Source organism: Salmo salar, chromosome 16 (assembly GCF_965601325.2).
Source record: "Salmo salar chromosome 16, fSalSal1, whole genome shotgun sequence".
NCBI classification, from domain to species: domain Eukaryota; kingdom Metazoa; phylum Chordata; class Actinopteri; order Salmoniformes; family Salmonidae; genus Salmo; species Salmo salar.
The window spans coordinates 64,848,542-64,863,295 of NC_138306.1; the positions used below are offsets into that span (position 1 = coordinate 64,848,542).

The 14,754-nt window shown below is 44.9% G+C and overlaps 1 protein-coding gene across 8 annotated transcripts in view; it reads right to left on the reverse strand.

Annotated features, from left to right (window-relative positions):
- Nucleotides 1–14,754, reverse strand: part of LOC106574310 (intersectin-1) — a 64,208-nt gene that overhangs the window by 10,035 nt on the left and 39,419 nt on the right. Inside the window, exons 17-30 of one of the 8 annotated variants that reach the window (XM_014150134.3) lie at nucleotides 11,152–11,273; nucleotides 10,783–10,985; nucleotides 10,256–10,377; nucleotides 10,032–10,046; nucleotides 8,720–9,048; nucleotides 8,374–8,548; nucleotides 7,499–7,704; nucleotides 6,814–6,896; nucleotides 6,142–6,308; nucleotides 5,563–5,730; nucleotides 5,026–5,224; nucleotides 4,163–4,357; nucleotides 496–617; nucleotides 243–349 (exon numbers count right to left, since the gene is read on the reverse strand). In XM_014150134.3, the coding sequence (XP_014005609.1) occupies nucleotides 243–349; nucleotides 496–617; nucleotides 4,163–4,357; nucleotides 5,026–5,224; nucleotides 5,563–5,730; nucleotides 6,142–6,308; nucleotides 6,814–6,896; nucleotides 7,499–7,704; nucleotides 8,374–8,548; nucleotides 8,720–9,048; nucleotides 10,032–10,046; nucleotides 10,256–10,377; nucleotides 10,783–10,985; nucleotides 11,152–11,273 (2,213 nt within the window). Of the gene's footprint in view, nucleotides 1–242; nucleotides 350–495; nucleotides 618–1,100; nucleotides 3,480–4,162; nucleotides 4,358–5,025; nucleotides 5,225–5,562; nucleotides 5,731–6,141; nucleotides 6,309–6,813; nucleotides 6,897–7,498; nucleotides 7,705–8,373; nucleotides 8,549–8,719; nucleotides 9,049–10,031; nucleotides 10,047–10,255; nucleotides 10,381–10,782; nucleotides 10,986–11,151; nucleotides 11,274–14,754 lie in introns of those variants that run through there. The other 7 variants (XM_014150138.3, XM_014150135.3, XM_014150130.3 and 4 more) reach the window with 7 other exon arrangements.

Here is a 14,754-nt window from a genome sequence, read left to right on the forward strand (position 1 = left end):
GTTTTAACCATGTTCTGAAGCTCTACAGTGTTTGTTTACAAGAATCAATGGCAATATATCATTACTTTAAACGTGTACAAATGGATGTACCTATCCCAGATTGCCCCTTTAAGCCACGAGTCATGAAGACCCACGTTTATTTATTTATTATTATTATTATTTTTTAAATCGGCTGCTATCCACCATACAGCCAGTTAAACTATAGTTAAGACAACAGGACCAGAGGTGGCTAGGGGGCGTACTTGAGCAGCTTGATGTTACACATGATGAGCTCCTTCCAGTTGACGAAGATCATGGCCACCTCTTTCTCTGTCAGCAGCTCCGACTCCAGCAGAGGCTTCTGAAAGACCTGGCGAGGAAGCGTTGATGCAATGTTGACGCAAACGTTCCGGAAACGTTTGCATGTAATGCTGATATGGCAGAGAGAGTGTATGCTTGGACTGCATGTGTGATCAATGTTACCATGGAGTGAATGTATGTATGTAGTGTGGCTACCTCGGTGACGAGCTGCAGGTCATTGACATAGTTCTCTTCGGTGACGATGAGCTCGTGCGTGTAGCCCTGTCTCTTCCTCTCAACGGGGGTCAGCATGTCCAGCAGGTGCAGGTCAGCGCACCCTGTGGAACAGGACAACAGCTTCGATCAGCTCCCCTCTGTCACTCAAATACTAAACAGCCAATCAGAACACAACCTCAATGTCCCATCTCTCAAACAAACTTCCACAGAAAGCCAATGGCTGGCCCTTTGGACTTTCCGTCTTGAGAGTTCTAGGCACGTAGACTGACATCTGAACAAGTCATTGAAATTAACACAATATAGCCTACAAAATACTTCCCTGGAAATGAATAAAAAATATATATTTAGAAGGTGTAGGGTAAAAGGGTCTTCCCCTAAAAAGCCAGCCTAACATCATACATAAAAATAAAACAAGTTGAAAGCGTAATTATTTAGACCCTTGTAATTTACATTTTTCTAGTTATCTACAAAAGGAATAAAAATAAAGCAAACATGCTTTGAAAAAAAAAATGGTGGTAAGTCTCTTGCTCAAGTAAACAAACCTTTTGGTTTTTAAATCAGTAAATAAAAACACAAGTCCACTGTTGCCATTGAGCTTTTTAATCATTATACACGTCATTTTCTATATTAAAGACGGCATGACACTTTTTATTAAAGCTGACTTGTTTGTATACATTTTTCAATTTATACATTCATTTCTGATAAAATGCTTCAGGAACCTAATGCAACGATTACATTTTGGATTTGTTGTTGATTCATAACAGACCAGAAGCAATTCAGTTTATAGTCATAGAGTATTGAATATACTGTATGAGTAGTTCGAATTTTTTTGTGCTTCTCAAACCCGAGTCAGTAACGGAGTACAAACCTCCTTGAAACTGATGGGTCTCAAAAGACACATTGGAAAGTCCAACAAACCAATCATAAAGCAGCAAACACCAATACTGTCACATAGTGGAACCAATAGGAACCAAACGGTTATATATATAAAAAAAAGGCTGCATACAGGAATTCCATCTTTGTGTTTTAGAATAACAATAAAATGACAATACTGTTGTGTGACAAATGCAAACAAGATTGATATGGTACCAGTACAATACTACTGTGTGCGTGTATATTGCTTTGAATGGATGATGCCATGCCTTTTCTTTTGTTTGAGAAGAATAATAGTTTAAGGCCATAGCTATATAGCCCTAGAACTTGGAATTCCACTGTAACATTGACTACAAAAAATACCATAGTCTTAGTTTTTCTTAGTTTTCATATGTAAACATTGTTAAAAAGGTATTATCAGGAGGGTATTATTTTCATATTTAGTATGTTCATATTCAGCTGAATCACAGTTCTTTTCAATGGGATTATCTTGACAAAATAACGGAGTAAAAGGTCAAACTAAATGGACATGTTGCTTCAGATTTTTACAAATGGCAACTGCATAAACTGGTAAAAACAACTTCAGGAGGGAAGGGAAAAAAATAATACAATACTACATAACCATATATATTTAAAACACTATGCATTATAATTGCATTCATTTATAAAAAATAGACTGTCGTGGTATAGTGACTGGGGACATAGACTTCAATTGACATACATCTAGGAGAAAACATGTAAACAAACTGAGGAAACTCATGAATACAAAACACCCCATTTACTCTGTGACTAATACATAGTTCTGAGGAGACAAGAATTTACTTGTTGAGGATATAACATCCTTACTTACTTTGTGTGTCCATTCAGATCACACAATTCCAAGTCTGTGCATACTGTGTGTGTGTGTGTGTGTGTGTGTGTGTGTACCTTCCCCTCTCCATTTGTGGCGGCTGTGCAATATTTGGTTTGCATCGATCATAACCTCGTTTCACAAAATGCTACAGCACAAAGTAAACACCCCAGCACCTCCAAACAACAAGATTCATCCAAAGAATGTTTGGAATGAACATAAAAAAACACAGCTAGATGTGAATGGCTAAATGGAGAGGTTCAGTCCCACCCATAGGTTTGACAGACAGCTTCTCTGTCCACTGTATGAGCTGGCTTTGGGGCAGAGGTGGTCTGGATGTACACTATAGTAAATGTAATTCTCTCTCCCTCCATCCTATAACGTGACCTTTGAACCCCTAGACTAGTCCATTAGACAGGTTGCTCATGATGAACCAATCCCAGGCCCAGTCGGACAACCAACCAGCCACCCATTCCCCTAACCCTCCAGTTTGTCCAGATCTGTAAGATGTAAGCAATATGGTTACACCTATCCCGTTTCCTTCACATCTGCAAACTGAAGGGGTACGGGGAAGGGGCTTGGGGTTGTCTTTCGGGCCAGGCCCCGGTTGTTTTGGCGGCCCGTCTGATGCGGTGTGTCATGAATAGTGGGTCTTTCTGTGGAGCTGTGGGTCGGATGGGGGAGGGGTTAGTAAGGGAGGGGAGGGAGAAGCTTAACGTCAAATGGAAGCCATTTGACTCATTAGTAAAAAAAAAAAAAACATAAAACTGTCCGACCAAATCCGTGGTGCTGTGATAAAAAAAAGCTGAATGACTAAATCTACAAAAAAAGTTGACAGAAAGCCACAAAAGGACCCACTATCCAGTCTCCCATTCATATGACCACTTCAAGTAGTTGTTTTTTTCAATTTCCAAAAAAACTAAAAAAACATTGAAATGTTTTGATTATTAATAAATGTTTAATTTGTTTAAGTAAATTGTTAAAAAAAAAATAAGCGGTGTAGGATAAGGAAGCTGCTTGGCAATTTTGGCGAGTGCGTCTAACAGTTCGAATATAAGGAGGTAACGGCCTGCTCTCTGCAGCTTGACTCTTCTAGCCCACAAGGCCAGGTGGTAATCATGTGGCAGTCACATGATCGGGGTGGCTGCATCTCCCATCATCCCGCGGGGGCAGTGTTTAGGGGATAGTGGGTCTCTTTGAGGACTTTCAAGGCTGAGTGGGAATGGGCAACATATGAGTCCTAGAAAGAGGAGGAGAACACAGCACATAAGCAAAAAACGCAAACCAAAAAAACAAACCAACAAGACAACAACAACAAAAGAAAGAAAAATATGCAAATACACGAGCGTGCAGAACTAAATGGACGTCGGTGGCGGACGAGTTCACGAGACGACACACAGCGTGCAGCATAACAAATGAAGGTGGAGTCTAACCATGGTATGCATGAGGGATGTGGAGGGGAGGGGGCGACTACAGGACATTGAGGGAGATGTTAGTGAGGAGGGACTGTACACACACACACACGCACACCTCTATTCAACCGAGGATGATACATGATCTGAAAGGTCTTCAAAGAGGGGGCCCATAGGTATCAGTATGATCAGTTGCCTACAGATTGTACCCTTGTCAAACACGGTCTCATTTGATTAGATTCCAGAGGTTTCCGAGGGTTTTAGTCTAAATGAATTAGGTATCGAAGAGAGTGAGAGGATACAAGAAGATCACGTCTATACAAAGCAGGAGTCCACATCGGTGTGTGTGTGGAAGAGAGGAAGGAATGTAATCACAGTACTCCTTATGACCCATGTTGGTATGTGAGTGTGTGTGTGTGTGTGTGTGTGTGAGAGAGAAGGGTGCAGTATATACTCAAACTGCTGGGTGTGACTGTGAGAGGGAGACTTTAGTAGTAGTGTGTCCACTCACATTGTTGGCTGGGGTCTGTGTCGGTGGTCAGTTTGACGTAGTTGGAGGGGAAGAGGCCCACGGAACCGTTCAGCTCGCCTTTCCACCAATCAGGGTCCTCCCTGCTCAGCACGTTGATGATCTGGCCCTTCCCAAAGGGCAGCTCATCATCATTCTGCGCCATGTAGTCGTACATGCCAATCACCTGACACACTGCTGGAGACACACACATACAAGTGAAGGGTTAGTCAGACGGCCATACAATAAATAGACTTAGGCCCCGTCCACAAAAAAAAGGGACTAAACGCAGTGTTTGATCAAATCTGTGATGCATTGTGGGTAAATTGTTACTGACCGATTTATCTAATAAATATTCAACATTAATGATGCAAACAAGGCGATTTGTAGATCAAATCAGTCGGCAATGTCGAACAAACCCCAAAAGTCTTGTTTAGGATCTGAGAGGATTGGACGGGTATTATATAGGCTACTATGGAGAGAATTCTACATATAGCTTATCAGAGAACAAGGTAGAGCTACTACCAAATTAATTATACCTATCCAATCCCCTCAGATCTACACAGGAAACTAGGGGTGTAGGGGCTAGGGCTTACTCCTGGTACTAATAGGCCTACTTCACAACACAGTCCTCTGTTACTGATAATGACAGAATGTTATTGTAAAGAAAGTTATTATAACACAAAATAATGTAATTACAAGGATGTTATTATTTCAACAGAAAATAATGTTATTATAAAGAATGTTATTGTAAAGAATGGTACTATAACATGAAATAATATTATGACAGGAAATAATGGTATAATCAAGGATGCTAATATAACATGAAAGTACACAGAGAATGTCTGCACAAACAGTGTTAGTACCCGTCATATGTTGAGTCAAAGAGGGGCCCCAAGGCCCCGGAGGGCCCCCGTCAGGTCCCTGCTCCTGGCCCCTACCTGCACTGGGCATTGGCAGCTTGGGGGGTGTGGGTTCTGTGGGCGTGGTCTTATTGGTGCTAGGGCTCAGGAGCTTCACGTAGTTGGCCGGGAACCAGCCAATCTGCCGCTTCTTTCCCCGGGCCTGGACCAATGAGAGGACTTGTGAGTATGGGAGAGGCCACAGGGGCAGAGCAAGATAATTTTAACAGTAAGAAACATAGTCCCTTTCACTAGTGTTTAAAGCAAATGAATGGATGACAATTAATCTACATTACTGTATTGTAATTTCTACATCACTGTCTATGTATAAATGACCATATCACCTTGTATATTAGTATTATATATTAAGACAATTATTGGCACATCTATGTCTACATATGAACACAACTTAGCATTTAAAACATCTGCTATGACATTTCAAGTAAGTGTTGTGTGGGGTTTGTTTGTGGTGAGTAGTGTTGAGAGAGATGGTCCTCCAACCTGCAGCTCCCCTTCCCACCAGCCCCCTGGGTTCTTCTTCCTGATGAGAATGAGCTGGCCGGGCGCCAGGGTGAGCTGCTCGGCCCCCGTGGCCGTGTATGGGGCGATGACCTGGGCTATCTCGGGCTTCTTCCCCAGGCTTCCCGTCTTCCCTGCGGGTCCCAGTCCCTAGAGGGAAGACAGAGAGCTCTGGTTTTACTGGGAGCACAGAGGTGTGTTAAACAAGGCACACAGTTCGTGAAACGTTAGCTAATGTTGGCCAACTAGCATACTCTTATTTGTTTTATGTTCACCGTGAACGTTCGCTAATGTTAGGAGAGAGCTTTGGAACGCGTAAAGTATATTTTTCTATGTGTATGTATTAACACATGCGGCAAAATCATTTATTGTCCTACTGTTGTTTTGTCTGTCTGAAACCTAAAAAAGAAAACTCTAATATTTGTATTGATTTTTAAAGGAGAGCCCTTTGGTTTTACTGGGAGAGCTGATCAGACAAACAGGACTGCATAGCAGAGTTTATGAATCGCCACACAAAGATTTGACAAAGCGTGTGAGCGAGGAGTGTTTTCTAGGAGTTACCTCAGAGTCCTTGGGTTTGACGTAGTTGGAAGGGAATACCCCCGTCTTGCCCGAGACCACGCCCGTCCACCAGTCGCCCTCCTTCTTGGTGACCACGATGACGTCGCCCTGCTGGAAGGTCAGGTCGCCCTGCTCGTTGCTCTCGTAGGTGTACATGGCTATGTATTCTGGGAAACACAACATGTCTGAGCTACAGGGTCTGTTCATACACTTTTTTTGTTTTCCACAGGATTTAATCTAAATGGGTAGAGTAACAGGAACATGCTGTGTTCCATGATAAACTCTGGTGTGAGTGTTCCGTTTTATTTTGTATGTATGGTGTGGAATATAGTCTGAGAGAAAGAGTATTTTAAAGCCGAGATCCGCGATAAGTGAAACGGTGCCACTGGTTGCCCCAAGCGCATTTGTTATTGTTTTTGTTAAGTTTAGCTTATCAAAAAGGACATGAGCATCCAGCATCATGGTAAAAAAAACTATCGTAGTACATACTCTACTGTTATATCGCACGTGCAATGAAATGCAATGTCGTCAGAGAAAAAAACAACAGTGCTCATTGTTTGAAGTAATTCATTTGTTTTTGTAATATTGCAAACGGACGGGGCAGTTTCACCGCAAGGGATTCCAACTCTATACTGGGCTGTGTATGTGTGTGTGTCTAGGGCCATCACCCACCTTCTCCTGGGTCCATGGTCTTGGTAGGGGACGGGGTGGGTCTCGTCATGGTGGGGGGGCTGTCGGAGGAGCCAGACTCAATGCTGCACCAGAGAGAGGGCAAACATTCACTCAGAGAGCCAAGCCGGTGGCTAATATAACAATACACTCTAGATGGGGAGGGACTAAAGCCATACACAACAGAGAACTTAGTCATTGAAGTTTCAATAAAAAAGCATAATGATGTCACATCATTCCATGGCAGCCATGTTGCTCCCTCCTAGACAATATCAAGTTGGGATTTACTCTAAAGTTGGCTGAAGTCTGTAGTCTAGGGCTGCCCAACCCTCTTCCTGGAGATCTACCATCTTGTAGTCCAACCCTAATTTAATATACCTGATTCTACTTATTAGTTGCTCAACAAGACCTTAACTAGCGGAATCAGGAATGCTAGTTTAGGGTTGGACTGAAAACCTACAGGGCGCTAGATGTCGAGGAAGATTGTTGAGCAGCCCTGCTGCATTTATCCTGCTCAACAGGTCACCCTCGCAAAAAGCATCTTTCCTAGTTGATAAGGGTTGAATTAAAACACGACTACAAATAATTGTTTGGGTTAATAATAATACTCCAATAATAGTTATATAAAAATATATTATTGATAAATGTGACTATGGGGAGGGGACAGTTCCATCCTCATTCTCCTCACCTCATGGACTTGCGTACTGGGCCAGAGATGAGCTTGACGTAGGACTTGGGGAACCAGCCCCGCTGGCCCTGCACCTCACCGAACCACCACATGTCCTGCTGCTCCAGCACTGTGATCACGTCGCTCTTGTTGAAATTGAGGTGGTTGTCCTTCTTGGCCCGCCACGGGTACAGAGCCTGGGCCTGCAAACCCTCCACCTTCTCCCCCTGAGAGAGGGAGGGGGAAACAGAGAGAAAGAAATGGGGAGTGGGAGAGGAAGAGTGTGAGAAAGAGGAAGAGAAGGAAGAGATGTATTATAGAATCTCTATGTGCTGTTTATAAGTCCTGCTCTTCATTCATCTGACAGTACAACCACACTGCTTCAGGTAGAGTCAATATCATTCTCCTGCTAGGCCTAGGTGACATGTTCCTGTGCTCCTCAGTGTGGTCTAAACTGAGATTGTTACAATCAAATGTATTATTATTACTATTATTTGACTGATATGTGTACTTTGTATTTAATGTGCATTTTTGTATGTTGCAGGGCTCATTTGTAAAAGAGACCTGGGTCTCATTGTGACTCCCTTCATAAATATAAATAAATAAAATAAAAATAAAATAAATATATATATATATATATATCGTTATATATATAGTCGTTATATATATATATATATATATATATATATATATTTTTTACATTTACATTTTAGTCATTTAGCAGACGGTCTTATCCAGAGCGACTTACAGTAGTGAATGCATACATTTCATTTCATACATTTTTTTTTTTCCTGTGCTGGCCCCCCGTGGGAATCGAACCCACAACCCTGGCGTTGCAAACACCATGCTCTACCAACTGAGCTACAGGGAAGGCTATATATATATAATGACTGTACCTGTCCCAGGACGGGAGATGGAGAGGAACCAGTGAGGGTGGCGGGGGTGAAGGCAGAGCGCTGGCGCAGCTGGCCCCCGGGCCCGGCACTGGGCACAGAGAGAGACGGCTGGGTGGGCCAAGCGTCCCAGCCCTCCCCAGTCTCAGTCTTCTCCACAGAGCTGGTGGACGGCCATCTGAGCAGAGAGAGGAACACACAGTTTACCAACTCAAACTCAGATTTCTCTTCAATGAATAACTTGGTGTATGTAAGACTATGACTGAAAAACACTTGTATTGCATTGTATTATATTGCATTACATTGTATTGAGTGCTGTGTGAGAGGAAGGGTTGGAGCTGTCACTCACGTGGTGCTGAAATCTGCCCAGTTACTTGATGCCGAGGAGGAGGAAGAGGCGGGACCAGGGCCAGGGCAGGGACCGGGGGCAGGGGGAGCGGTCGCCGGGGGAGGGGTTGCCATTGGCTGGCTAGGTGGCGTGGGTGTGTTTGAGGCGGCGGTGGGTGTGAGCCGTGAGGCCAGTTTGGGCGCGGTGCCCGTGGTGGCGGCACTGGCCCGCAGGCTCATGGGAACCTCGGATTCTGGGATCTTCTCAGCGTAGTTGGCAGGGAACCAGCCTGTCTTCCCCTTCAGCTCGCCGCCCAGCCAGCCTGGCTCACCTGTCTGGGACTCGTCCACCTGGGGGTTGGAGGTCAAAGGTCAGCTCACCATCATACCACTACAGAGCCACCGAAGACTATAGAAATGACTAGAACGGATATTCTCATTCAAGTCATGCTGTGATGAGTGGACCGGGTGGGCGATAGAGTGTACCTTCTAGTAATTATATTTCGATGCCAAGAACAACACCAGTCCTCAGGGATCACACTATCCGTTGGACCTTTTCCTTTAACCAGCTACAGGCTCATAGCTGACAGCAGGGTTAGGATCAATTCTATTTCAAATTAGGAACATGTACTGAAAAGCTTTGCTGAAAAGCAATGAGGAGATTCCTGAATTGACAGTTGAAATTGAATGGATCGCCAACTCTGACTGACAGACAAGGCGAGTAGTCTGGACCAAGATACTGTCGAGCCAATACAGGATTAGATTGATAAATCGTGGGAAAAATTAATTAAGAGCGGTTACAATAAATCCTGTGGACTGGGGTTGCCCAGCCATGTGTGGTTATTCCTTATTTCAAACATACGACAGAGTGGTTGGACCACTTTTGGAATGGACGTTCGCGATTCAAAAGACAAGTCGAACATCACAGCTTCCTTTCCAAGCATGCGGATGGTCATGACGATAAGCTGAGAGGATAGAAATGACAGTGGATGTCTTTGGGACTGCTTTGTTGAAGGAGTACTCACTCGGTGAAATGGGATCAAATGTGTCTGTATAAACGTCTCACTCTCTGCAGCTTACAAGATGCTTTATCCAGTATACAACGTAGAGGCACGCTTGTATAGATGTATATGCCATTTGAGAACAAGTGTGTATCCTCCGAGTATACTGACCATATAATGGATATACAACCACAAACATGCAACCAACAGTTCAATTCTTTAAGTGCTTATGAAGAGATGACAGCAGATGAGATGGACACATGAGATGGACCAATGAGAGCAGGTGTTGGGATCACACGTGAGCAGCTGATTGGACAGTGGACCTGCACTTACCCACTCCCCTTTCACCTTCAGGTAGAGTGAGCAAAGTTGGGAGAGAGTCAGGAGGCAAAAGTTAATACTCACACGCACACGCACGCACGCACGCACACACACACACTCACACACACACACACACCCCTTCGTTCATATAGATGAATCACTTTACATAAACATCCATAACACACACACACACACAAATGGTGCTTGGCAGAAGTGATTGACAGCTTGCCTCTCACCATCACAATGTCTCCGGGGGTGATGGTGATCTCATCGTGACTGCGGGCATCAAAGGGGTACAGCGCCCGGTAGAAGACCACCTTGACTTTGTCCTGGTTGAACCCAGTCACCGGGATCTTGTCTGCTGGGAGGAGACGAGGAAGGGGGAGAGGAACACAGGACAGGGTCACATCTTTCTCTCTCACACACGGAACCAAGCACATCCAAACGTTCTTAGAACTCCTACAGTAGGACCTCTGAGATTTGAAGATGTTTGGAATGGATGTCATTCGGAAACACTGAAATACTCGCGACTACTTAAAAACTGCATCAAACTTGACAGAAAATATTAAATTGTGTGAATTGAATCTACATGCATGTTCTAATCATTTATTCAGATACCTACAGTACACATTTTTGTTGTATGATTTAATTGTCCCAGTTCGATATTGCTGGTCAGTCCAGAAATCAGAGGTTTTGTAAATGTTCTATTGTATGCATGCTCTTTCAAGGCTTCTTTGTAATACATTTTATTTTTGACACGTACCGCCCGTGGGCCATTGGCTCTGGTTCATGAGTTTCCCTGGTTCAGGCTGCTGCATGAAGAGCTGGTTGAGTTTGTCCTGCATGTCCTTCTTAGTGCGCCCTTCCTCCTCACTCACGCGCTTCATCCAAGGCTGGGGGGGCGGGGTGGGGGCCTCCACCGTGCCCTCATCCTGCCACGCCAGGCCCTCGTCAGTGGCAGACAACCTGAGGAGAGGAAAGGGGGTGTTAGAGGTAACCTCTGTAAACTGACTGGATCACAGTGATGGGGCTGCATCCACGTAACCCATGCAGAATGAGAGCACATAGGAGCAGCTCGCTCACAGATATGGTGTCCACCACACACACGACAGACAGACAGACAGACAGACACCTTCCGTCTGTGAGCTCGGCGGACTTGGCCCTCTCCTGGGCGATGGCGTGGATGTTGATTTCTCCCTCCAGGTGATCCTTCTGCTTCTGCCTCTGCTGCTTGCTGTGGATCTCTCGGAGCTCCTGCAAGGCAGCATGGGATAGAGGAGGACCGGTGAGGGGAATTGTGGGCGGGATCGCCGGGACTCAACACAACACTCACATCACAGTGAGGCGTCTGCCATTTTGTGCCCTGTAAGCGCCATTATTACCTGATGGAAAGTCTGTGTTTAGTCTACTGCTTCCCTCCATTTAATCTCATCTCTGTTTTTTCTCCAATTAATGCTGGGCTACTACTACTGAAATGTAGATTTGGTTGGATTTTTGGGGCGGACACACTTGCACAAAACATGGCCACCGCCACAGTGCGTTCATTGGACAGCTCCCGGAGTCGCTGCACATGAACCACTGAGGGAGGGTTAAACGAGCCCTGGGTTACTATGGAAACACGGACACCACTGTAACTGGAAGATTGTAGTGTTTCAGTGCTCCGGGGTAAAGTTTCCCTTAGGTACAGATCTAGGATCAGCTTATCTCCCCCAATCCTAATCTTAACCTAGGTTAAAAGTTAACCAGTTAAAACTGACCTAAAATCACCGTCTAGTGGCAACTTCGCTCTGCTCCGGTTTGAGCACCAAATGGAAACACTACTGGTTAAAGCCAAGTGGTACCAACCAATCACAGAGATCATTCATGGTTCTGGGAGAAATCTGAGCCAAACTATGATTCTCAAAAGCACAGACTGATATGGGGTTCGGTCAAAAGAGTTGAAAGGGAAATTCACAAGGATCATAGGTACCGGTAGACGTAATTCAAACCCATCTTCTCTAAAGGGTTAAGAAAGTCTTAATATACAGTCTGAGCAGGGAATTAAGTTCTGAGGACTTGATTTTCCTGAAGGAATTACTATCAATATCAATCAGTCTTAGAATTTAAATTGGATTTTCATCTAATCTATCTTCATTGAGCAGAGGAATAATCTCATGTCCATATCTGATACGAGGAATAGATATCCAACATATATTCAGATCACACATTAAGTTCAAACGAGCTTGAGAACTTTTGGTCCTGACCACTACTATGGCCCATTTGGACAGAGTGACTGCTGGGTAATGTAGTCCGGGTGTTAGAGAGCACACTGCACACACACACCATAGCCCTCAGTTAACTAGGCTCATAGGTTAAGATTGTGATGAACCATGCATTGTGAAACACCATGCAACCAAAGGCTTCACCCCCATATGTTTAGTTGGCGTGTCATCAACACATGGGGCTGGAGAGAGTGAGGTACGTTCAAGAAAGCTCGATTCGTTTAGTACTCGGTTAAAATGGTGAGACGCACGACGGACTGAGAACCTGTGAAGATTTCTTGAAATAGTCTCACAATAACAACTTGATGATAATTTTCATATTGCCTCAATCTATTGATAAATGACATTAGCCTGTTCATTACCTTGAACATTACCTTGTTCTATACTTCTTTACTGTACCAAGTCTTCAATTAGCCTATGTCTGTATGGATTTGATCACCCAAAATAGTAGGCCTTACACCTCAGTTCACTATTAAGTAAATACATCACTAACGCTAGTGGTCACTCACCCAGTAGAAGGACTGTACAGCCGCAAAGCGTCGGTCGAGTGTGCTGTTTTTAATCTTGTCCTCCTGCCATGTAATTAAACAAAGGCATTTCATTTCTTTCCAATAAGACAGAGCCTTAGGAGTCTTTTGGGAAGTGTTTTTGTGCTTTCTACAGATGCTTACCAACGCAACAAAAGTCGGTCTTAAAAGTTTTTGGGGATACCAGAGGTAAATGTTGTCCTCTCACCGTAACCAAAACTACAAAGCCTGACAACTTAAAGCTCAAGGAGCTGAAAAATATAAAATTGTAATTGATTCGATTTAATAAAATGAAATAGCCAAACAACCAGGTTTATGCACATGGTGGCTAACAACATTGACCGGAGCTGTGTCCCAGTATACACTTGCATACTACCTAGTGTGACCCAATTGACTTTGGTCTTGGTAATGCATACTAAATAGTATGCTAGTGTTTTTATTGGGCCCTAGTCTAGAGGGTTTAGGAGGCAATGACAGAGATATACTCCAGCATCACCCAGAGGACAGATAAAGGAGGGAAGCTGCTGGCTTTTATTAACTTGCTGCAGGGCTACCGAGGCTAAAGCTAAAGACGCTTAAGCGGAAGGGCAGCATGGCTTGCTTTGACCAGCCCTTCAAAGGATGCGGAGGAGTGGTAAAGGGGTTGGGGCGGGGGAGCGCTGGGAGAAGGGCGTGGAGGAAGAGGGGGAGGCAGTAGGGACACCTGCAGGTAGACGTCTATATGCTGCAAACAGGCCAGGACGGCCGACAGACAGTCCAGCAGCGTCTGGTCCACCGAGCCCCCTTCGGACTGAAAAGAGACACATAGGGACCCCAAGGTCAAGGGTCAGATGGAACAGCAGCAGTGCCACCGAAGTCAACAACAAGGTCGTGTTCATTAGGCACCAAACAGAAAGAAACAGACTGAAAAAGGGAGAGACTACCTGCCCAATAAGAAAAGCACATTTTTGTTTTCCATTGCGTTGTGCTTAATGAACACGACCCAGGTACACATCCAGATCAGACTCAACCCCTAGCCCTGACCTGGCGCCTTGAGTTAGGTGGCCCAACAGCCCCATGTGGTTGTGTCCGACGTCAAACCATAGCAACCCACATACAGCTTAACCATATATTGATTCCCCAGGTTGAGCCCCCAGGATGTTGTGGGGAAGAGGGCCACACTGGCCGGAAGCAGCACAGCCTACCACAGACACAGACACGGGGTGAGCCTAATATACCCATCACACTACTGAGCCCAGCTGAGCCGACCCATACTGCACTAGGCCTGGTTACGCATCCACCATAGCTGCTGGAACCCTGCTTTGAAAGGACCATGTGAAATTGAGCCAGTCTAGTACAGTTCCGGTTCGCCCTGTAGTGTGACATGGGTCTAATTTTCTTCATCAGTTAGTAAAGCAGCTTCCTTCTTTAGCATTGGGTTTCAAATCTGCTTAGTAACAACAACAGCACACGGAGTTATTCTGATTGGCTATTATTCTCCAGAAGGGTGCACTACGATAGAGTGTCCTGCGGGGGGCAGCAGTGCTGGTGAGTGGACTACCTGTCGCCCCCTCTGCTCCTCCAGCAGTAGCTCCAGACGGAGGCCCTCTATCCGGGCAGTGTGGCCCTGATAGAACGCAGCCAGAGACTGGATGGAGAGGCGAGGGCGTGGGCAGAGGACACGGGGCAAAGGTCAGCCATACAGACCAGACGGGGACGGCAGGGTGGATGGCGGGCGGGGCGACAGAGTGAGCAACAGTCAGATACAGTGAGAGAACAACAGTGTAAACCCCCACGTTTTCCCCTAGATACAGACCTAGGATCAGCTCCCCTTCCCCCAATCCAAAACTGACCCAAGATCAGTGTCTAAAGGCAATTTCACTCTACTCCACTACAGTGCACTCGGCATGTAGTGATCACATTCACACATGGCAATTGGATCACTATAACATTTCTATGACCGCATTC